Raw genomic sequence first — 24587 nt, 5'->3', positions numbered from 1 at the left:
TTGTTTGCATGGTAAGCCTGACACTCAGAAAGCTGAGTGTGTTGTAGGGCAGGTTTCTGCGTGCAGGCAGACAATCCTCACAGGTGTAGTTTTGACCTCCTGTGAATTCCCCCTGGCATGTGCTGATACCAGTGAATTGGTGAGCAGTAACAAAAGTTCTTCAAGGCTTTGCCATGAAGTGACAAGTGCAGCTTGTCACACCCATGCCAAAATGTGTTGCTCAGAAATCCTATTTTTTTCGGAAAGCTGGAGTTATCTCAAAGTCAGAATGAATCTTGGAGAGAAAGAACATTTTAATCTCTCCAGTGTTAATAACAAAATGCTAACCTGCGTGAACATTAATGCAGCAATTTTAACTTTCTGAATTTGAGTCCTTCAGATATTGGGCAGTTCTAGTTTGAATACAGGCTTGGTGGATTGTGTCTACTGCAACTTATTTACTTTTGAAAGTCTGGATCCCACTGATGTGTTCATACTTGCTCAAGTAAAATACAGCAGCTACTCCACAAGCCATGAGCTCTGACATCCATGTCAATACTGAGGAGTATGTTTTCACAATAATTTTTTTAAATTAGGTATTAGCAATTGAAGATTATTTTGCAGTGTTAAGTATGTACTATGAAATGTCTTGAGAAAGTACTAAAAATGGTTGATTTCATAAATTGTATCTGTTACTTTTGCTTTCTTCATTATTTATATTTCTCTCAAACAGAACAATACAATTAATTGTGACAGTTTATTGTTTGTGACTCTTCAAGTTCACAAGCCTTGCTCTGTGATTTGGACTGAGAAACTAGAACATGGCTTAACAGGTTTGTGAAAGAACTTGTTTCCATGAGATTTTGATAGATTTGGCCCAAGTTTTGGGAATGTTTAGAAAGTCGTGAGGTATTCTAGCCACAGGGATTCCTGTCGCTCATGGGAGTTGAATGCAGATTAGAAAAAATAGCTGGGCAAAAAAGGTGCTGGGCAAGAGGAGTGGCAGCAATTCTGGGGACTGTGCATAACCTGATGTTCAGCTGATTTACTTTAGTAGCCCACTATCACCTCTGACTTGCCCAGTGCATTATAAGAAATAAAAGTAAAGGAGAATAGATAGATATGAGATGTGAGTCGAGAGTTACAGGATGTTATGTAGCAAGGGACACAGCCATGAACCAAATAGTATACTGCAAATGTGAGTCCTTGCACATAACTTGAGAAAGCCACAGCATCTTCTAGTCAGGTAGAGGGGCAAAATCTGCTCCCTCGTTGTCTACGTGTAGCTGATATGTACTTTTAAAGATCATATATAAGTGATAACAAATTCTATGTCTTCACAAAATATACAAAAATTGAGTTTTCAGTGTTACTAACCTTATATTTCAAAACATTTATCTGCTCATGATTTCAAAACTCAGTCTTTTTCAAGTTTCCCAATTCAGCTTTTTGTGGATTTTTGAAGTCCTGAAACTTTTCATAGGGATTCTTCGTAACTTACATATTGCAAAATTCAGCCTGAAGGTTGAGGAAAACATTACTTAGAGAATCACTATTATTTTTGAAATGTTCATCCTCATCCACTGCTGGTGTCAGCTCTCTGTTCTGTGCTGCCCAGCCAGCTATTCCATGAGTTCTCCCTTCCTTTCTCCCTTTCCTTGCCGGCTGCACTAGGGAATTCTTCCATCCAAATCTCACTGCTGCTTTATTCTGACTTTATTCTGGATATTGCTTTTGCATACTTTCATATCCAGCTTCTACCTTTCACTTTCTCAAATCTGATACTGTTTTGTCTTGTTTTTTATTTTTGTTTCCAGTTCCCATTCACAGAACATCTAAGCAGCACAGAGAGATGAAATTCCTGGCTTTTCAGTATAGATCGGCACGTATACCTTTATATGAAGACTAACAGTGAGGAATAGGTTGATCTGTGTTGGCTTCTGCAGTAAGCACAGTTCCCCATTCCTCTGCAGGAACATGCTGTTTCCTTGACTGGGCACAAATGGGGAGAAAGCTGCATGAGAGCAGAGCATTGATTTCTGTTGCTAATTAGCAGTACACTAACAATCCTGGCAATGGATTCCTCTGACTTCTGTCAGCAATCCAATTTTTGTTGTGGTGCCTGTAGATGGCCTGAGCCTCAGTTTCTTGATAGAACAAATTAAATCAATTTCATTTTTAATACATAGGCATTCAGGGGTGTGGTCAGAGTTAAAAGAGTTCATAAAAAGCTACTTTTTATTAGATAAGTTTTCATTTCAACTTACTTTTCAGTAGCTTCCTTTCTGTAAGCAAATCTGTCATTTTAGACTTCCAGATTTTTTCACTTAAAGTTTGTATCATGAAGAAAACGTGATATCTGCTGGTAAAGGTTACAGCCTTCTTAACTCCTGGTGCCTTATTATTACTTACCTTACTGCATCGATTAATAGTTCAGGTAAGACTTGGAAGTTGTACTGTATATATACATCTTCTTTGTGTCTTCACCATCTTGAGCAGAGATATGCGTAGTGTCTCAAACTAGTTCCATCTTTGTTGAGTTTGTCATCTTTACCTGAAATGATATAACTAGTGCAAAAACATCCATAGGTTTTCTATAGCTCTGAAGAGACCAGTATGATTATCAGCTTTAATTATAGATGTGGTAATATCACTTGTCATTCTGGCATTAGTTTTCTGACCCATATTTTAATTTGAACAGGAATGCCCTTTTAGGAAGGAATTTTCGCTTAATCACTGTCAGTATTGGAAATTTTTATTGTGCTTAACCACCTGGTTCTTTTAAACATATGCTGTATTACTTATCTGGCCTTACCTATTTTATCCTAGGTACTGGATTTTATTGAATCTGTGTCCACTCAATTAAAGGGCCGTCTACTCACAGTAGTCTTCTCCTGTGTAAATAATTACAGATCACAGTCAATTAACAAATCTACTTTCTTTTTAGTCATTCCTTAAATCTCTTAATGCAAAATTGTGTTACGGACTTTGTGGCTTCTTTTCCAAGAAGAGTATGCTTGGATTGACAGTCTGCTGGAATTACAGTCTTCCTAAAATATCTGAATCCGCTGACATTAAATTGAATATCTTCCAGTTTCTGCTCTCTCTACTTTTATGTCCTAGACTCCTTATCAGATTATGGCTTTTAAGAATTTCTCAGTTTTGTATGTACAGAGGCTTATCTTCATATACATTGCCAGTGTTTCCCTTTTCTCTTGCTTTATTACTAGCTAGGTAACAGCAAGTCTCCGCTTCCAAGATAGTGACATTTTGCTGGAGCTGTATGTGTAAACATGGGCAGCAGTTCAGTGTTGGGCAGAAAATAATTTTCCTAGGAATTTGATGATGATCAGAATCCAACACAGTCACATTGCTGTAAAAGAGGTAGTTTCAGTGCTAAAATAATTGTAATCCCTTTTCTCAAATGTATGAATGGTTTCTTTTTAAGTGTAATCAGTTGTCAAGCTTCAAAGCTTTCCAAAGTCTGCAGAATTGAGGGTGTCTGTGATATTTTTTGTAATGTGGAAGAGATGGATATGTAAATGTACAAGCTCACTGGTTTAAGACTAGAGCTAGTAAAGACTAGCTCCATACTAGTTCAGTATTGCTCCTGTGATACAGTCCATACATAAATGAGCCCACACTTCATATACTGAGCTATCAGCTTAGTAGATAGCTGCCATTTAAGAAATCATGCAAATGATATCTACTTTGATAACTTCTTTGAAAACTTAAAGAGGAGACTTAAAATCTCAAAATTACTTCAGCTTATTTTGCACTGTTCACTACTGTTCTTGCAGCTTTCATAGTACTCACTTTCATAAGACTGGAATGTTTTAGATATCAATGCAGGTTGAATTCATTTTAAAATTAGATTTTATGCATTATTAGATTCACAGACTTCAGATTGGAGAAGTAAGCCATATGCAGCACGATTTACAAATGAAGTTGTGAAGTATTTCTAAAAAAAAAAAAAATTCTACCTTTTCATCTATCTGCTATAATATATGTGATTTATTAGTATAATGTATTGCTCATTGTTCTGTTATTCTGTACATAATTGAAAAGATAGGTAGTATTCTAACGAGGCCTAACCTCTGTATTGTTTAATAGCAGATAGGGGGTGAAATATGCCCACAGTTCTCTGAGGATAGAGATAGAGATGTTAGGCTGTTAACTAGTTAATGCTATCAGATGCAATTCTGTAAACCATACCATAGTGATGACATATTATAAAGAGTATGACTGTATATAAATTCTATAATCTCTTGAAAAAATTAAGAAATGGCTCTTTCTTCTTTCAAAAACAAGCAAAATAACAAAAACAACAAAACCACACCAATTGTCCTATCCTAATTTTCCTTTCTGGGTAGGCTGCAGGCTGAAAATTAAAAAGCTTTAGCCATTTTCATTAGTTTATTCTCTACCTCCTTTAAGTCACATTTTTTGGATTTGCATATTTGAGACAATCAAAATAGAGCATGTATTTTATATACTTTTAGTCAAAAAAAAAAAAAAAGACAATCTCTTTCCTTATGATGGAAACATATACCAAGAACTGTCTTGAGCAAAACTACTTTATCAAAAGAAATACATGCAACTTCTTGAGATTATAGGTAGGAAAACAATTCTTCCATAGGTAAAAAAAACAACTCTTTCATTTATTTATGTTAAATTGTTCTTTTTCTCATACCATTATCACCTCTTCAAAGATTAGAAATCCAGATGTTTAATTATACTTCCAACATGTGACTTATTTAGAATCCTGCAAAATATTTCATGAATTACAGTGCAGAGTGCCCAGTGTTCAAAAGGATCTCTTAAATGACATCTGAAGAAAAGACCCAAGAACAGCTGGTAGGCTTCTGGGTTAGGAAATGATGTTAATCTTAGGAGACTATGTTTTCTGCTTTGAATCCCATTCACAGTGGAAGGTAGATGGGACTTAGCAGTGAGTTCATTAATAAACTAAATGCTAACTAGAGAATTTCTGCTTGTTTGATGGAAAACTATTCAGAATTATGCTGGGCGTAATTGTTTAATTATTGGTAGGTCAGTACAGTGGGTTGACTTCAGGAAGCAATTATGCACCCACAATTTCTTCATTCCCTGTTCCATCCACAGCTTGGTATGTGAGGGAATTGTAAGAGCAGAAGCATGTAAAAATGCGTGGGCTGTTGTGGGCAGAGTTAAGGTCAGTTTAGTAAGTGAAAGGAAAAAAAAAATCAAACAACCAAGTGATGCAAAAGCAATTACTTACCATCTTCCACCAGTGGACAGATGCCTAGACAGTCTCCAAGTAGTGGCTACCTTGAAAAGACAGTTTTATCACTGAATGAGAAACAGAGAAGGCCCTAATACTGTCCAAGCACTGCTCAGCAATAGCTAAGACATTTAGATGCTACATATCTGAAACAAAGCACTGTATGGGATGCTGTGGAGAAAATTAACTCCATCCCAGACAGTACTCAAGATTACAGGAGTCAGAGTGGTTTCTAAGCAAATTAAGAGAGTTGAAGAATAATACTTTGATTCCATTTGTATGTCTGTCTTTTTTTCACGGCTTTATTGCTTATTATTCTACAATCTCCACATAGTTTACACAAGAGAACTCCTTACAATGAAAGCTTTTCCTCTAAATGTGTACCTCTTATTTAAGCAGTTTACTCCATGAGTTCTCTACTTTCAACATTTCTTATGCTGTTTGATCTCAGATCTGATTGAGCATCTCTGAAAGTGATGAGAGTGATAGCTCTTCAAAGCGTGACTGATGCACAACTGATGTTGGGGTAGTTGTACCTCTAATTTGAGATACTTGTGTTAAATCTTCATATTTTGAATTCTAGGGACACTGTAAAATTTAGAGGTTTGGGGATTTCTATGCTTCAATATGTAGCTTACTGCATAGTTCTCCTTCTCAAGAGCTCTGGGAAAAGCACTCTGTAAAGAATAAAGTAGATCCATATTTTTTTCTCAGAGATAGGTTAAGTTCTTGAAGAATTGTTTATGTCAAATTTTCATTACCTGTGATAACCAGTTGTGTTCCAATAAAGTTCTGTGTTTGTATGGTGGTGTTTCTTATGGTTGTTACAGCTTCTGCTCATGTGCTTTTGCTCCTGTGTTAGTTTTTGGGTTTTTGTTTTTTTTTCTGATAAAACTTTAAAGAGTAGACTGCTCTATTTTTCAGGCAGACAAAATTTTCTATCACAGAATTGAACCAGATATATCATACACTTAGATGTGCATGGTGAGCAAAGCTGGAAAGAATGCAGCTGTAATTTCTAGATTGCAATGCCTTACTCAGAAGTACGTTGATAACCAATTGTTTTTAGCTAATAGCTAATAGCACATTTTGCTTCTTGCACAAAAACAGATTTCTTTCAGAGTCTTTACATCAACTTAACAGTCCTCACTACTTGTTCTTATGCTACTTTGTATAATGGCATCCATTAATGCAAAACATACGTTTCTGATTAAGGATTTAAATACGAGCATAATCCAGAATTACTGAGTTAAGGTTGATTTTTTACCCAGTTTTGACTACAGTACTTTCTCTGCATACTCACTGAAATAGTAGGCATTGCATATTATACTTTCTCAGGTATGTAAGTTAGCAGGGTGAGGCACCTATCAGTCACATGGTGAAACAGTTATTTTTAGAGTAACTGTAGCCTGTGCACAGGACACATGTAGGGCTAAATTTTTAAAGGGGTCTCAATATTCCCTCCTATTTTTATATCCTCAGTCTATTTCATGAATATATGATAAGATTGAGATATCTGAGTTTTTGACTTCGGTCACTAATTGACATATCTTAATCCTTTCATATATGTCCATAAAATAAGAGGCCGTCTTTAAAAATTTCACCTAAAGTGCTCAATTTTGCCTTCAGATACCTCCATGCAACTTCCATTGAAGTAATTGGAGCTGTGCCTGCATATCTGATGGTGGAACTGGACTCATTGCAATTAAGGTACACGTTAACCAACATAGTCCTTTGGAATACTCACTGGGCCCAGTGTGACATTCTGCATGTGCAGAATTTCCTAGATTGATCCCTCTGAAATGTGGGAGGTTGAAGATTATGATGGTAATTTTATCTTTTGCCTTAAACTTGTAGCTGTAGCAGAACTTTACTGTAATTTGCTGTATTTAGTTTCCCTACCTTTAAATAAGAAATGTGGAAGGAGGACACGAAAACATTTTTGACAGTGATATCTTTGTATTTTTTTCATACCCAACCAGTGCACAGACAGTTCATGATTTCCTCAAACTCGTTATGGGTGGTACATGCAAGCACAATTGTTGTGCTTTAACACAGCTTAAAATATTCAACTCTGAGGTTACTACTTTCTTTTTTTATGTTCATGCTTGCAAAGCACAAACAAAAAAGGAGATCTGTGAAGAATCCCATAGTTAAGTAGCAGCGTAAAACTCACTCATGGTATCTTTGGTACCTTTTAATTCATAATGTAAATCTATAAACATCATGATAGTACACCTGTTTTTCCTTAATTTAAAGTTCTCTGTGTTTTGTGATTAAAAAGTGATTCCATGAAGCCTTTAAATTGATGTCTGTCTCCTGTCACTGAACTGGGAGGGGCTGTTTACAAAAATCCTAACTCTTAAAAACTAATCTTTGGAGAGAATCATACAAGTCCATGGTTGATCCAAAAGCAGAAAAAAGATTTTGCAGGGGTTTTCCCGAGTAAAACACAGGTCTTGAACTTATGGTTATACACAAAAATTGCAACTAAAAGAAATCATTCTTCTCGGATGTTAGAACCTGTGAAAAATGATGGCATAGTGAACGTTCCTGTAATTTAGAATAACCACTGATGAATATTTGGGTGTAGTTTTAGAACTGCCACAGAGTACCAGTTTTCAAGGTTCTGGTTTTATTGGTATTCCTTTGCATTTGTAGTCCAACCAACTTTAAGAATGGCAGAATACGCAGTTTCCTCTGATAATTATGCACTACCACAAGGTTAACTTTCTTTGGAAGTTAAGGAAGCTTCAGGCCAGGGATTTTCACACCAATTTTTTCCTTTAGTGCATGGGCATCTTCCTATGGCAAGCACAGCCAATATTGTCATTGATCATTCAAATTGAATCAGATACTTTTTATAGCACCACAATCTCTTGAAAGTTTAATATTAGATTTCCTTTTTTATAGATAAATGGTAGGGAAATAAAAAATAGAAGAGCATGTGATTTCTTTAGAGTAGAAGTGAACATTATAAAGTAGAATTTTTAAACGACGTCTTATAAAAAAAAAATGTGTTGTATCTTTTACTATAACAGTTGAATAGAAAAATTATTTCTCTTAAAAATAATGTTTAGCTATGGTAAGCGTTTAGATATTAAGATAGTAGTAGGATTTAATTGCTTTAAAAGCAAATTTTAATTCCTGTTTGATGTATTAGTCATTAGAATGCTGCTGTAGTATTTTCTACAGTTAAGCACATGTACAGGTAGATGATCATAGGTTTACGTCCTCTCTATTCAGACATTATAATATTATATTCCGACAAACCACCTAAATTCTTTCACTCTCTTCATATCTGTTGCATCAGCTTGATTATATATAAGAAATTGAGATGTCTGCCCATTTTCAGGTAAAGACATCTGGCGATGGAAGTGGTTGATTTATTGACGTTAGTGTTCCTTTGTGATGTTTTTACACCCTACTTGTTCTACATGTCTGTACATTTCTTTGTTTCGTTTAGATGGATATAAGTTAAAATTGTTGCTAAACCGGTTTATTTGTTTGTTTGTTTTCCAGAAGATCTTTCACTCTTTTTAATTGATTTTCATTATGTGTTTTTGCAGCAAGCTTAGTAGTGGAGGAGCGAACAAGGCAGATGAAAATGAAAGTGCACCGTTATAATCAGACGTCAGGGTCTGGTTCTAGTCAAGAACATGAGCGTGAGCAATATACCAAGGTAAAGTTAGCAGTATTAAAATGATACTTTGGCTTGAAAATTGAAGATATAAATATGTCTATTTAAAATATTATACCACCCTCAAGAACATTGTATTATAAAGCCTGACAAAAGTGTCTTCAGTAAGGGCTTTTTAACGTCGTTTTTATTCCCATCGTGTATTTTACACTTAGACTTTGATTTTACCTAAAACGAAGCTGCAAAAAGCAGAACACTTGAAAAAAATTATTCAGGAAAGAAGGAATCTTCAGCAGCTGTTAAACAGAGCCATGTCACCATGATTTTAAGGCCCAGGTCTGTAAATCTCTGGGGGCTGAAATAGGAGACAAGAAGTATCCTTCTATGCTGACCCTTATCTTTTATTCTTCTCTAGGCTTTTGATGCTGTGTCATATACAGAGAGCTAGGCACAATTAGATCCATTCTCATGCAGCTGTTTTCATATTTATGTAATGTTTTTGCATCCTAATGATATCACAGATACAGTGTTTTCTTTTGGAAATACATACCTGTTACCTTGATCTCATTTTCCAATAAAAATGTAAAGATTCCCTTTGATTATTGAAGGTATACAAAATTACATGAATGAAGTTATGTTATGTAGACAGAACATATATATTTTTCTTGATAATGCTGAAATGCTATCCCACAGGCATGTAAGTTCAAATCTCTATAGACTTCTAAGCAATCTGCAGAAGATCTCAGAAATCCGGGCTTCCTCTCACAAGCCAAGATGTGAGGGGCTGGAGCTGAGTCGTGCTGAAGTCCTGCTGCCTTTAGAAGCCTAAGAGCGGAAATATCTGCAGAAGTTTCCTTTTTAGAGATGCAGCACGGTGTTTCTGTAGCGTAAGTCAAGGGCAAAGACAAAACCGGCTATTCATTAGGGTTTGCAAAGAGCATTCCTGCAGTTCTGTTCTTCCACCACCACCAAGGCCTACTCAGTAGTAGTGTGTTGGCAATGAGTAACCACGGGATGGCACTGCAAATGTAAAAGTCCACTGCAGAAAAACTCAGGGACACATTTAACAACCAGATATATTAAAGATAAGATCTCAGCAGCTGTTTCAATAAAATTACAGCTTTTAATAATTTAGACCTTAAGAAAGATGTTTACAAGAAGTTCTTCATATCAATAAGATCTAAACACATTTTAAAAGAGACAGTCTTTCAGTTTGTGAAGTGGTAATGAACAGAAAACAGCAAACACTGACAGTTTTTCAAGAGCTGAGACATCAGTATACTCCTGGCATTTGTTGTGGTAGTGGAGCACCGGGCTTTTTGTCCCTGCCCCTCCAAAGTGTCCCTTCTTTGTGTTTTACAGACTTGGTGCTCCTGTAGACACAAATTAAAATAATGAATAACAGATCGCACTCAGCAGTACAAAAAATCTGAAATTCACTTTAGAATGGGTAGTATGGAATTAGGCATCTACTTTGTATCATCATCTTTTTACAGTTAAATATGGAGACAACTTTATAATAAAGATGTTTCTCTTTTTGAGACCACCTCACTGTAAACACTGAATTTAAAACAGGGAAGAAAAGTGAGGGAAACAAAGATTTACATCCTCAATTACCAACTGCCAGCTATAAATGTTACCCCCTCCCCCCCAGAAAAAAGAAAAGTATTGGTAACCTGCCCTAGGTGGCCCTGCTCAAGCAGGATTTGGACCAAACAGCCTCCAGAGGTCCTTTCTAACCTCAGGCATTCTGTGATTCTGATCAGAAGTCAGAATTTGCATAATAATTTTAATACTTCATTTACTATCATTTAATATCATGTTGACTGTGTCAACTCAGGACAAGAGTGAGATGCAATGTGTCTTTATCGAACTCCCAACGAGTTTGCATATTTCTAACTTGGCAAAATGAGCTTGATAGTGTTGTCAGGAGAGAAGGGGAATGTGTGATGCGAGGACATTGTCAAGGATGACTAAATTTTTACTTTTTTCAGATTTATGATTTGGCCAGATTTATTATTTGGTATACTTGTCTGACTAATGCTAATGTAGATCCAGTGTATGGTTAAGCGATTGGAAAAAGCAAACTGCAGTGTTTCCCTTATCCACTCATGCTTAGCTGTTTCTATTATTGTCTTTATTTTTTAAACATATGTGCAAATTAAAATTGAAATTTCAGCATGATGGATACTAGATGGAAAGAACTCTGCTGAAGCATTGTTTATTCACAATGTCCACAACTCTAGAGAAGGAAATTCTCTGTCCATTTTTATTGAAAAAAAAATATTTTGGAAGTACTTCATATTCTGACAGAGATGTACTCCTTTCCATGCTATAAAAGAGGTAAAGAGAATGAATAATTTAAATCCAAAAATCTTTAACTTTTCATGCATTTTCTACATGATACGGTATAGTAGGATGATCCAATATGTGATAAATTCTTAACTGCTGAGAACAAATTATATTAGCACATTCTAATGCTCTGCACTATATTAAGTGATGTAGCTGTCTGCTTCATATCCCTGTGGTGACAGTGGACACTTTGAATATGTTCTTAAAGGCAAACCTAGTGCTGCTGTTTATCCTGTGAAGATGCTCACCAAATCAGGAAAAATAAACCAAACAGATGAAGATGTGACAGTTCTAATGAAAATGTAGTAAGTCGTGGCAAGTAATCCAGTTAAGCTAATGAACCTGATCTCTAAGGACTTAAGATTATACCTAATTTCTGGTGCCAAAATCTCTGAAAAATCTTTGAAAACTGCAGGAGTAAAATTTACTTCAATTGAAGACAAAAAAAATGTTTAGTGGTCTAATAGTTTAGAATAGCAAGAAATAAAGATAAAGTAGCTATAAAAGAAACAAGACTTGCAAGCATAGTTTACAACTCTGCTTCCTCTTTGAAAATAAGTATTTATATTTATTAGAGAAACTGTGCTGCTGTGCATTCAGAAAAAAATCCCTTCAGAACAATCAGCTCAGATATACTTGCTTCTTCCTCTATATTTTTTTCCCGAATATTCTTGCTTTATTACACATACACCTTCCATAAACCTCTTAAGATTTTTACTTGTGTATGGACAGAATTAATGTATAAAACTTAAATCTGCTCTTATTATTGACTCAAGTCAATACAATTTCCAATTTCTGTCTGGTATATTTCTTCCATTTTTGCAATTTTTCCCACTCAGTTTCTCAATTTCTTCGTCTTGGTAGCCAAGAACTAGTTTTTCAAGCATACACAGTGCAGTTGGTATGTAACTGTTTTTAAACATCTTTGTTCTAAACAACTAATTAACAAATTAACAAAATTATCAAAATTAACAAATTTTGAATAGGTAATTATCTACATCATTCCTACTGGTCTTGATGGCTCTTGTACACTAACTGTACTCTGCTGCAGCTGTTCTGGCTTTTCAAAGATTGTGCAACACATTTTTTTAGGTCTGTTTATTTAAGAGAGTTACTGATCAGAGCACTGTTGTGGTTACTTAAAAGTGCATCACTCTATATTTAGGTGTGTTACCAACTCACTTAACACTGTATGTGATTTGAAATCATTTAGCATAAAATGTATAATCATGTCATTAGACCACTGGCAATCTAGATTTAGGTTGATAGTTAAAGCCTACAAGGGTAGAATGGACAGGAGATATGGATAAGAGGCTGACTACCGAAGTTTTATATGATGCTGAGCAGAGTCCCTGTGACTGCAGTAGGGGATTCTTTTAGAGGCTGATGTCAGCAGTAACTTTTTTTTATTCCCTTTGCATTGACATTCAAGTAAAAGTTATACCTGTGTATTACTTCAATAGTCACTCCAATACTGATACACTGATACACTGGTATTTACTGGCCTCTGGACCATCACATGGGCTGCTCCTCAGACGCAGACCCAGGTCCTGGTAGGAGTCACAGACAAGATGGTGGCTGCCAGGCCTTGAATCCGGGCAACATTCATAGGAATCCTCTGCAAATAGTCTTAAAACTGGGTGTTTTCTGCCATGATTCAGCATTTCCTGGCAAAATTCATCTTTAGAATAAGGTGCCTCAGAAGGCAGCTATATGCTCAAGACCCTCGATGAACCTAGATTCATTAACCTAATCCCCATCTGATTTTCTTATTTAAAACATTTTTGGACATGCATTTTCAGGAGTTAGACACCTGAGGCTTTCTCTGAAGTCAAAGGAAGGAGCACTCCTTCACTTATTAAAGCTCTTAACTGTTCTATCCTCCAAATGTTTACACACACACACACACGTTGAGGACAAGTCTAGAAATAAAACTTATTAATACGAAAGATAATTATAATGAATTATTAAATTACTTCTAAAATGTGTCAAAATCAGTAAATTGCTAATACTGCTAGTCATTATGCAACTGTGAAAGTATTTATGAAGTGCACTCATTGTTTTTCTGTGCTCTTTTCACTGGTGTCAACACATTTGCAGTTTATCATAACCCTTTTGTACTCCTACTGCTGGCACAGAACCGACTCCATAGGTGGTAAAATGAATGGAGAACTGCATGTTAAGGGTTTATATTTCTGATAGTTATATTGAAAAAAACACGTTTGTAATACAAAAGTGAACTAACAGTGCAGACAGTATGGGGATTTGAAGCTAGCAGCAAAATTCAGCAACTTTTCTAATGTGAAAAATAGTGCACTTCAAAATAGAAATGATACTCGGGCTTTAAATGTGTGAGACATGGAGTTGAAAGGGAAGGAACTGCACTGAAAATTCAGTTAGTTTGGAAGGTTCATGTAACATTTAAATGTAACATGATAGGGAAGTACATTACAAATACGCACAGTTATGCTGAAGAGGAGTAGGACTCTAGATGAGAGGGACTATATGATATTACTGTTGGTTCCAACTGGAAAACTTGCAGGCATTACTCTACTGAAAGTATCAAATAAGAAGATCTCAGCTTGTGACATTTTTCCTCTGAAAGATTAATTCAAGAGTATCGTAACAGTAACATAGTCTTCTTTTAATGATCGCTAATGTAAGAGCTCTTTACTTCTCTCTGTGTTTGAAAGAAAAAAAAGTTAATTTCAATATGCTCCCATTTTCTTCATTTGTTTCTTTCCCTTCTCCCTGCCCCTTCACATTATTTGAAATTAAAATGCTCTTTCAAAGAAATTAAAAGAAAATTTTGAGTGGCAGCAGTGCAAGTTATCTATATAGATTTTCTGCCCAAAGAAGTTCTCTGGGAACAGAACAAATCAACTGTTACAGCTATACTCATATGCCCTGTGCTCTTACATCGGAGAATCTGCAAGAAAGAAAGGGAGAAAGCTGTGTGAGTTCTTGAGTTTTTTGTCATCCTCCCAATCTGTCGTACAGGCTCTTAGGATTAGGGCTCGGGATATTAGTTAAAGTTACTGTTTGATTGCCAAACTATACTGAAAAGGGTGGGCAGGCAATAAGAAGCTGACAATGTTGTATGCCTCCTTTAGAGGACAGGCAATTCAGCAGAAGGAATGGCAATGGGAAGAAAGAGCTAAATCCCTAAGAAGTAAAATGTAAATGCTGCAAACTCAACATTAGATTGCAGCCTTGCTTCTTCTTGTGCTAATCTCTATATCCACAAATGGAAGGATTCTCTCTTCCTTGGAATCTCTGTATTTTATACTGCAGTTTTGATGTTGGAATACCAAAGCAGCAGAAGACACGGCTTTACTTCTTTCTTCATCTCCCATCTCACAATAAAATTACATACGCTTAGATGCTTTTTCCTATTTTCAGGTGTGTCATCTTAGGAAAATTTAAAAGATTCCTTTAGGAATTATGTGGATTTTTGCCTAAAATATCAAGACTGGCTCAGTAGTGGTGCTGTTAATCTGGAAAAAAAGTCAACCATTTTTTTTCAAGCTCTAAACATTTTTATTTATCCTGACTTAAAAAATACTTTCATGTTTTATTGGTTTGATTTTTTTGAAGCATAGACTTCAGAAGAAAAATGCTACCCAATGAGTTTTGATGTAGAGAAACTGTGAGTAACCCTAGAACATGTGCTGAGCTGCTTAATTTGTGTAACTCCAGTTTTTTCTACAGAGTCCTATGCTCACCATCTTTATTCCCTCCCATTCTCTACCCCAGTTAACTTCTTCATTTTACTTGTTTTAACAAGAGGCTCCCAAATGTGCTGTGGAGACCTCTAAGGTAGTTGCTGACAGGCAGTGGAGTACTAGAAAATAAACATGACTAGAGGATAGGAGGAGAGACATTCATTTGTACAAATTTAAGATGATGTTTGCCAGGGTTTTTAAGCTAAGTCATGACGTTTGCGAACTGGCTCAGCGTACAATCTAATGCCTACTCCAGCTGGGGATGTGCACAGATGGTTACAACTTTGAGTATAATTCATACATAAATTTCAGTGACTTGCAGTTTTGTAGAGCATATCCAGAAGGTGAACTCTGTAGAGCGTTCTGTCAGAAATTGTCTCATCTTGCCATGTGTTCATAGTTTTCACATACCATGCCCTAGAAAGTATGCCACTGTTAGAATCCCTTCTCAGCCAACTGTCCCTTTCTTTCTAATGATAGTGAATTTTAATTTTGGAAACCTGGCAATGGCTTGATTCTCATATCTCTGTGACTGAATAGTTACTTTAGTTAATTTAGTTAAGTGTGACATTTCTGGGACTGAAGCTTCTATTTTTGCATGTTTTATTGATGATGTGGGTAATACAAGTGTTACATAAAAGATGGTGTGGATTTTCAGTCAGTTAACTTACCAAAGTTTCTGCTTTTGATAAAAGTGTACCAATTTCCACCCTTCTCTGCATATTCTTCCTGACAGGTCCTCTGTTAGTTCTTATGTTTGTGCACATGTAGAAGAAGCCATGTCGGGAACCAATCTGCTTGAGAACAAATATTATTTTTACAGAGTTAGCTTTCTGCTTTACCATTTCTCAAGTATCACAATACAAAGATATAACTTAAGAATTGAAATCAACCCCTCACAGCCAGCTTCTTGTAGCATTAGACTATATATCATATAGTCATATAGACAAATAAAGTTCTGCTCTCACAAAAGAACTCTGTGCAAGTATTTCATAGCATATTTTTTAGTATTTGAAAAGTTTAAAAAAGATCTACAACCAAATAGAGCATATGCATGTGCTTGAGAAGGTGTGCATACAATGCATAGATATTTCCTCATTGTAGTTCAAGAGTACTGAAGATCAGGCAACCTTTTAAAATTCCAGTGTTGTAATATATTTCAAGTATCTGATCTATTCCATAAATACCACTTTTTAATTCTTCGTTAGACATAAAGACATTATTTAATATGAATGTTTCTCTGAATTCATCGAATATTGTTAAATTGAAAAGAAGCTTGACAGAATTGTCATACTTAGGTCATTTGTTGTCTCAGTATATACATTCTGTTTTGATGAGACTCCTCACCCTTTCTTTTCTTAATCTCTAGTATAACATACAAACAGATCAGTACAGAAGTTGTGATAACGTCTCTGCCAAATCATCAGATAGTGATGTCAGTGACGTATCAGCCATTTCGCGAACCAGCAGTGCCTCACGCCTCAGCAGCACAAGTTTTATGTCAGAGCAATCTGAACGCCCTCGGGGCAGAATCAGGTGAGTTCTCAAATGCAGCTTCAGTTTTATCACACCTCCTTTTTGTCTATCTGCCAAAATCCAGCCAGAAGTTATTGAAAAGGCACAGAAGAACTTACGAAGTATGCCTGTGTACATATAAACTATCTTCCGTTGCTAGCCTAAGATGAGGGTAGTTTTTTGCACTTACACATCTACAACAGAAAGCAAAAGTGCCCGTTAAGTTATGTATTTGTGGAAAGGTGGACATAAAAGCATATTATTATCTCCTTACGGGTTGCAAATCTACATGCCAGTGTAATCTACATGCCAGTAAGGTATTACAGAAGAAACAATGTACTTTTGTCATCTAAAGAATTTATTTCGTAAAATCTCTTTATTTTTATGTGACTATTTCCCTATATGCCTGCTTCTGTTTTGCTGTTTTCACGGATGATGAATTACTGGCTATGAAACTAGTATTTATATAGTCATTTTAATATATCTGCTTAGAAAGCTGTTTAATTCATTTGCATTATCAGTAATCAAATGTCTTTCATCCTTAATAGTAGTTTACTTCTCAGTTTAATGCTTTTTTAAATGTACAGGTGGGATCCTGTCTTCATTTAACTTGATGACAAAACTCCCACCAGTTACAGTGTCTGTAGGTTTGGCTTGCTTGTCTGTGTTAACATCTACAAATGTCTGAACTCTCAAAAATATGATTTTAAGTGTTAAAAGTCAGGATATGAATTAGGAACCATATAAATATATATGTGTATGTACATGCCTATCATGAAAAGAAAAAGGAGAAAATCAATCTGATAAAATTCTGGATGGCCTCATATAATACTTCAGAACATTTTGAGACAGACTCACCACTCATGACATTTAGCTGAAGGCTCTTTAATCTGTTCACACAGTGGGGAGGAATGTCAGTGAAAATCAGAATGTGGGTTCTGTGTATGAGCTAGCTCCACTTTGATTTATTGTTAAAGAAAGTTCACAAGTATGTTTGAAGTCGTGCTTTTGATGAGTGAACACAAGCTGACAGCTGCATTAATAATGCAGTCTGTAATCCAGAAGAACACAAGAATGCAGCTGCAAATGTAAAAGTTATTCATGTGTTTAAAGTCATTTCAAATTATGTACTTAAATGTTGCATTTCATTGCGGCCTAACTTTTTTTTCTATTTGTCTCTTATGCTATGGGAGAAAGGAGAAAACCTGAGGCTACAGCCTTATCCTCATTCTACTTCTTCCATTCTGATGAGTAGCAGAGCATTCTGTCTGTAGAGTAGGCCGACACTGTGTATAAAACCAATAGCCTGCAAAGGGAGCCTCGGCAGTTAGAATTCAGATAGAGCGTCTGAATTCTATCTGATACTGTCTGAACTGGATTTTATTCCCATAAAATACCCAGTAAGGTGAAAGATATCTGATGCAGTTTACCCATGGAAACCCAAGGGGCCAACTGTCCCCTGGGATGCAGCAGGCTCAACACTGCCAGCTGGGTGATGAGAGAGATTGTCCTGCTCTGCTCTGCTCTGCTCTGTGTGACCACACACCTCAAGTGCTGTGTGCAAGTTTCAGTGCCACAGTATCAGAAGGACAAAAAACTATTAGAGAGTGTCCAGAAGAGTGCTCCAAAGATGGTGTAGGGTCTAGAAAGCAAGACATAAGAGAAGCAGCAAAGGTCCCTGGGTGTGGTCAGCCCAGAGCAAAGAGCTGAGGGGAGGCCTCATGGTGGCTGCAGCTTTTCACAGGAAGCAGAAGGGCAGGCTGAGCTCTGCTCTCTGTGACAGTGACAGGGCCTGAGGGAAGGCATGGAGCTGTCAGGAGAGGGGCAGTGGAGGTTAGGAATACATTCATCTGCATATAACAGGCTCCCCAGGGCAGTGGGCACAGTCCCGAGCTGCTGGAGCTCAAGGACATTTGGATAACACTCTCCAAATGAGATCATTTCGACTATTAAATGCAATTAGTGAACTTTAAAATCTTTCTGATGCTACGTCTTTTATCCAATAGGTTAGTGTCCACTCTTTAGAATTTTCAATGCAAGTTGCCGACACTTTGTAGTGATTGGATATTGTAGCTATGAAAGATCACATTCCTTAGAGACATAGAAAAATAGATATCATTGTGATTTTGTATCAAGCGAGGTTAGAATGAAAGGAAATTGGATGTTTGAGAGGAGAAGGCTTTTTTCTTATGATCTGAGGAAAAGTTAGTTTCCTTGTCATCTGTGGCAAGCAGCAGCTTCTGTAACATAGTCTTTAATCTCTTCTTAGCACTGTTTCTAATTACATAGCAGTAGAACCTTGACTTGGAAAGGTTTGATTGTATTGTGAACAGTTTTTCAGAGTGAGATTCAGCCTTAAAAGCTGTATGTCTACCGTACAATTTATATAAAACTAGATGTTTATTAAATAGTTTATGAAACTTGTCTAAAGTATCATTAAAAAGAAGAAAACTCCTTTTATCTTAGATGATTTTCTTCTTAAGAGAGGTCAAAAATGAGGCAATTATTTTTTTCTAGCATTAATTGTTAAGGGAACCTTAGATAACTGGTTAGGATTGATTCCTTTAATTCTGACATCTAACATTAAGTTAAATTGATTCTTGTTCTTAATGTTTCTTTAAATTCTATGAATTAGAAATTTGAAGTTCAAGTTTTGTTACTAAATTGAAGCTCAAATATTTTTTTACATCTGATGAACCTGATGTTAGCATATACCAAGTATGAGGAGAGTCAATAACTGAGCAGGAGGAGCAAGGAAAAGAGCATTTTAAACTGCTTGTATTCCATCTCACTGAAATCACATTTCCACCATCGTCTTCACTTGAAAATGTGTCAGCCAAGTGACCATGGCAAGTGTATGAGTGTAATGGCTCAGAAGTTCTTTGAACTGCCAATTTTACGTAATAAGTTCTTTTCTCTGGATATCTTCTGAAAATGAGAGCTGTAAAGAACTTAGTAAGCATATAGAAGCTCACACAAGTTGGCTTAGTTTTACACATCTGACTAAATTAAGCTTATTAAAGTAGTATGCTTCGGTACCTTTTGTGTTCAAGAGAAAAATACCAGCCTTCAGAGTACACCAGCGAGATTCCTGCTCTGAATCACCTTTGGAAAGGTTATCTCCATCTCTCTCTCTATTGAGTTGAGGAGACTGAATCCACCAGCAAGCTAACTATCTTAAATAGCAAAATGTAACTGGAAAGTACTGCAGCCTTCAGATGAGTAACCTGTTAAACTATCCTCTTCCAGCATTCCTACATGAGCCTATAAGTGTTGATTAGTTATTCATATTTGTGTGTCAAATTTCTGAATGTGAATTAAGCCAGCTCATTTTAAGACAGCAGTAGTTCTAGCTAATGTTGTTAGTCAACATAACCCTATCATGCTTCATTTTATTGCATTTGTGGAAAGAGATATAAATTAAGCTGTTAGGCAAGTGAAAATACAAAGTACTGTTTTAGGTCTCTCAGTAAGAAAGCAACAACTTTGCTTGTTTGTGCAAAATATGATTACTCTTAAAGGTTGGAAGGATTGCAGTCTCATAGTGACTGCAGTTTATATCCACTAACTTTACCACCAGCTCCATCAGTGTTAACAGTTGCCTGACTTTGCCTTCCAAGTCCTCAGGAAGGAAAAGATCCTCAAAAAAAAACTAGAGAAAGCTAGAAGAACTGATCAAATAATTTGAGATTCTAGCATTTGGGATAATATATTATATGTTACCTTATATTTATAAATATTTTGAGCAGTTAAGACTTTTAAAACATGGCACCGCATCTTGTGGCTCAAAAATGTATGCACGTTAGCTATAAATATGTAACTATTCAAGTTCATACGGCAATTTTAATTGTGATGAGTTACTCCTTCCACTTTTAAATTGCATTGATCATTATGCATATCATTTGTAGAATATGCTGTTTATAGTAAGGAGTAAATAAATTGATGCAGAACAACACAGAAATATAGCATATCTTATCTGAATAGCCAGATAACACTCCAAATGTTCCTTGGGTCAAAACTTGAAAATATAAATGTTTCTAGTATTTGAAAACTTGAGCATGTTGAAGAAGCTAAGTAACTCAGAAAATAAAAAGCAAATCTTTCCATTCTGTTGGTCAATGACAAAATTGTGTCTAAACCCTTTAAGGCAGAAGACTAATTTCATTCCCACAGTATAATTGTAGTTGAATTACCTGTCAGAATGCTGTGACATAGTATGCATGCTAATCTTCGCTTTGGATATTTTGTTGATTAACAGCACTTCCAATGGAGATGTAATTATGACTGATGCCAGTTCTAAATATGATATATAAACCAGCTTCCTCACTTCTAAATTGTTTAGCAGGTTAATATTATAAAAAATAATATGCATTTTAAAATAATATTATAAAAAATAATATGCATTTTATTCATGCAGTTATGCATGAATAAACTGTATAGGTCACTCTGAAAGTAATGCCTCCTGTTTATTTCCATGGAAACTACAACAGATACAAAGAACCCAATAACGCTATTTGATAGAGCAAATTCTCAGCTACAAAACATTGTTTTTCAACGTAGCCCCACCATTACCTATGCATTTTCACCAGTGATGACCAAGAACCTACATGCTTCGCTTGTAAAAAGGTACACCAGCAAATGTGACTCGCTGTTTCACAGCTGCTGTGATGGCATAGTTACTTGGAAAATGTTTCTCACACAGTCCATTTTTCATTGGCACAAGCAGATAGAAGTCAGAAGGCATCAAATTTGGAGTATACGATTGAGTGTTGTAGAACAGTCCATTCAAGACTGGCTATGTGTTCCATGGTCTTCAAACTGGTATGGAGCCTGGTGTTATCATGTTGCGAAAAAGACCTTTTTATCTGGCCTGAGTCTGGAAGTTTGAGCACTCCGTTTGGTCAGCATTGTGATGTAGCATTCAGAGTTGATAGTTTGTTCACTTTCCAGGAAGTCCAGAATGATCACCCCTTTGCTATACCAAAAGACAGTGTGCCCTTTGAGGGCTGCACCTTGAATTTTTTCTTCAGCGGGGAATTCACGTGTCAGCACTCCACGGACTGCCGTTTTGACTCTGACTTGTAGTGATGATACCACATTTCATCACTGGTAAAGATGTAGTACAGGAAACTATCACCTTCAGCCTCATGTTGTTTCAGTAGGTCCTGATAAACTTGCATATGATATTCTTTCTGTTTGTGTGTGAGCACTTGTGGAATCCACGTGGAGCAAACTTTGCAATATTCCAGTGTTGCCACCATTGTTCCCAGTGTACTGAAGCTAACATGGAAGCTATGGAGCTCAAACACAGTTTCCTGGTCATAATCCACCAATTTGCATGGATGAGCTGATCAGCATGCTCTTCTTTTTGTGGTGTGAGAGATGTGCGTGTGGAACGTGGCTTGTCTTTCATCTACCTGTTGGCACTGCTGACATACACCGTCAACCACCTCACTGTGCTCACATCCACTCTTTGGTCTCCGTAAATGAATGTAATTGGGTGCCAATTTTTCTGCATGGAGGAATTCAATAACTCAGCTTTACTTCATCCGCACTTCCATGTCAGACACCATTTTGTCAGACTGCCACTCTGCTGCCATCTGTCACACAGCAACAGAGTGTAACTGAATGTTGGTGGGAAGGTTCAACCTCTATTGCCGTGCCACCAACATCCACCTCTGATTTTACTGGGTAACAAAATAAGAGGCATTACTTTCAGAGCAGCCATCATAATTTGGATATAACATTATTTCAAATATCTTTCTTGTTAGTAGGAAGTGTTGTTGACTGTCATGGTCTCTAGTGGAATTCCAGGCCAGTATCAGGTGTTGTGTCAATTTTGACTTGAATAAGAATCAGATTGGTGAATTTGGCTTGTCATAACATGTAGGTTTTGTGTTTTTTTCGTAACTGAAGTCAGATTACTAATCCTTCTTTATGCAGTTTAGCTTTTATTAGTCATTGACTCCATGTCACTATGAATTTGTAATACAGTCAAACAATACTTTGTCCATGTGTTTCCTACAGATTATTTTTCGTGATTCAGGAACATTTCCCAGTGCAGTGCTAATTGCCGCAGAAAGGAATTCTCAGAATTTAATGCAAATGGTTGATAATTAAGTATCAGTGTTAAATACATGATCATGAATTAGCACTTTTTAGACCTTATCAGATAAAAAAGGATATTTGCTCACTTGATTTAAAATTATTTCCAATGATACAATGGCATTATTATTCATTAGAAGCCTATTTAATCAAACATACCTTTGAAGATGAACTTCTCAGTAACATCAAGTAGGGAACTGTCATGCATTTTGGGGGTAAACTAGAAGTCTTTGTTCTGGAGTACTTAGCAAATTGTCTGCCATATAAGATGTTTACATTTTATCTGTCAATTATATGGAAAACTAGATAACTTTTTTTAAGGTGAATTTCTCTTACTGTATCTGAAACAAAAGATCCCTGCAGAAGAAATATTGTAGTTATTGCTCATTTAAAATTTGAAAAACATATCTTTTGTAGGAGCTATATTATTGTATGTCAAACATTTACTAAGGCACTAAATATAATCATGTGTGCCATATTTTCAACTATTTTTTACACATTTTTTAAAATAAAATGCTTATGTTTAATTAAAATACTTTAAATTGATTTATTAAAGAAACAGGTTAAATATAATTGTCTGGAACAGTGGACTTAAACCAGTTATGATTTCAGACCTTATGCCATGCTACTCATTGATTTGTAAAACACACTCACACATTTCTTGTGACTGGCACAAGCCCGAGAGGCAAGGATGGGGAGTTGCTGTTATGTGAGACAGCGGAGAGGATGCAGGGAACTGCATGGGATGGATGCTGTGCCAACTGAAATCATATGAGTTAAGATCAGAGGGATGACCAAAGTGCTAATGTTGTGGGTGTCAGCTATCAGACTTCTTGGCCAAGAAGTAGTAGATGAAAATGGGCTTCCATCAACTGGAAGAAGATTGAGATTCATGGGCCCTGGTCCTTGTGGGAAGCTCAAACCATGCTGAGATCTTCTGGATGAACAATGCAGTAGGGCACAAACAGTAAGTTTTTGGTTTTGTTTTTTCCACTACAATGTATTGACACAGGTGATTAAGAAGCTGACAAGGGGAGATGCTCTTCTGGACTCAGTAACTGCAAACAAGGAAGAAATAGTTGGGAGTGTGAATGCTGGGAGCAGCTTTGGCTGCAGTGACCATGAAAATTTGAAATTCACAATCCTAAGAGAATGGAAGAAGTGAAAAAGTAGCATCCCAACCTGACTTTGGCCTTGGCTTATTCAGGGCTCTGCTTGGAAAAATTCCATGTAATACACTGTAAGGGATCTGTAAAGGCAGGCTGATTTTCAGTGATCACCTCCTTCAAGCTCAAGAATGTTTCATCCCTATGCACAGGAATTCAAAGTAAGCTGTTAGAAAGTGGAAACAGAAACTACACAGAGGCACTATATGTGTATACAGGAACAAGATCAAAGAAGCTGAAATCCTTCTGGAGTTGAAGCTAAAAGGGGTTAAGGACATACAGCAAGAAGTGCATTGGCAGTCAAAGAAATGACAGAAAATGTGGACCAGCTACTGAATGACGGAAGCTGGCTGATAATCAAGGACACAGAAAGATCCAAGTACACTTCCTTGGCCTCAGTTCTGTGATTTGTAAGATTTGCTTGAAGGAAAGTCTAGATCCACGACTGAGCGGAGGATGATTGAGTCAGGGAATATATAAACAAACAGTCTTACGCAGATCTTTCAGACATGACAGAATGTACCTATGACTAATAAATGATCTGTGGCTGACCAGCATCATTGCAAAGCTGCTTGGTGATCTCTGGAAAGGCACAGCAACCAGGGAATTTTCTTGAAGACTGGAAGAAAGAAATTCTCACTCCCGTCTACAAAGGGGATCTGGGAAATCACAGGTCAGTCTCATCTCAACTCCTGGGAGAGTGATGGAGCAAATAATCCTGGAAACAATTTCTAAATGTACAAAACACGAGGGTGATTGTGAATAGTCAACATGAATTTATGAAGAAAAAAGCGTGCCTGACCAACCTGACCATCTTCTTTAACTAATTAACTTGCTTGGTG

General features: G+C 36.5%; 1 protein-coding gene across 25 annotated transcripts in view; it reads left to right on the top strand.

The window, feature by feature from the left end:
- The window catches only part of RIMS1 (regulating synaptic membrane exocytosis 1), a 188617-nt gene that overhangs the window by 105827 nt on the left and 58203 nt on the right, over nt 1-24587 (top strand). For 16 of the 25 annotated variants that reach the window (XM_010707745.3, XM_010707738.3, XM_031552570.1 and 13 more), the window contains 2 exons: nt 8812-8924; nt 16329-16495. The exons of 8 other annotated variants lie outside the window; for them this stretch is intronic. In XM_010707745.3, the coding sequence (XP_010706047.1) occupies nt 8812-8924; nt 16329-16495 (280 nt within the window). Of the gene's footprint in view, nt 1-6871; nt 6953-8811; nt 8925-16328; nt 16496-24587 lie in introns of those variants that run through there. One more of the 25 variants, XM_019613171.2, reaches the window with a different exon arrangement.

Source organism: Meleagris gallopavo, chromosome 2, assembly GCF_000146605.3.
Source record: "Meleagris gallopavo isolate NT-WF06-2002-E0010 breed Aviagen turkey brand Nicholas breeding stock chromosome 2, Turkey_5.1, whole genome shotgun sequence".
Taxonomy (NCBI): Eukaryota; Metazoa; Chordata; class Aves; order Galliformes; family Phasianidae; genus Meleagris; species Meleagris gallopavo.
The sequence above is the reverse complement of the archived record's forward strand: the minus strand, read 5'-3'. Positions and strand labels throughout refer to the sequence as shown.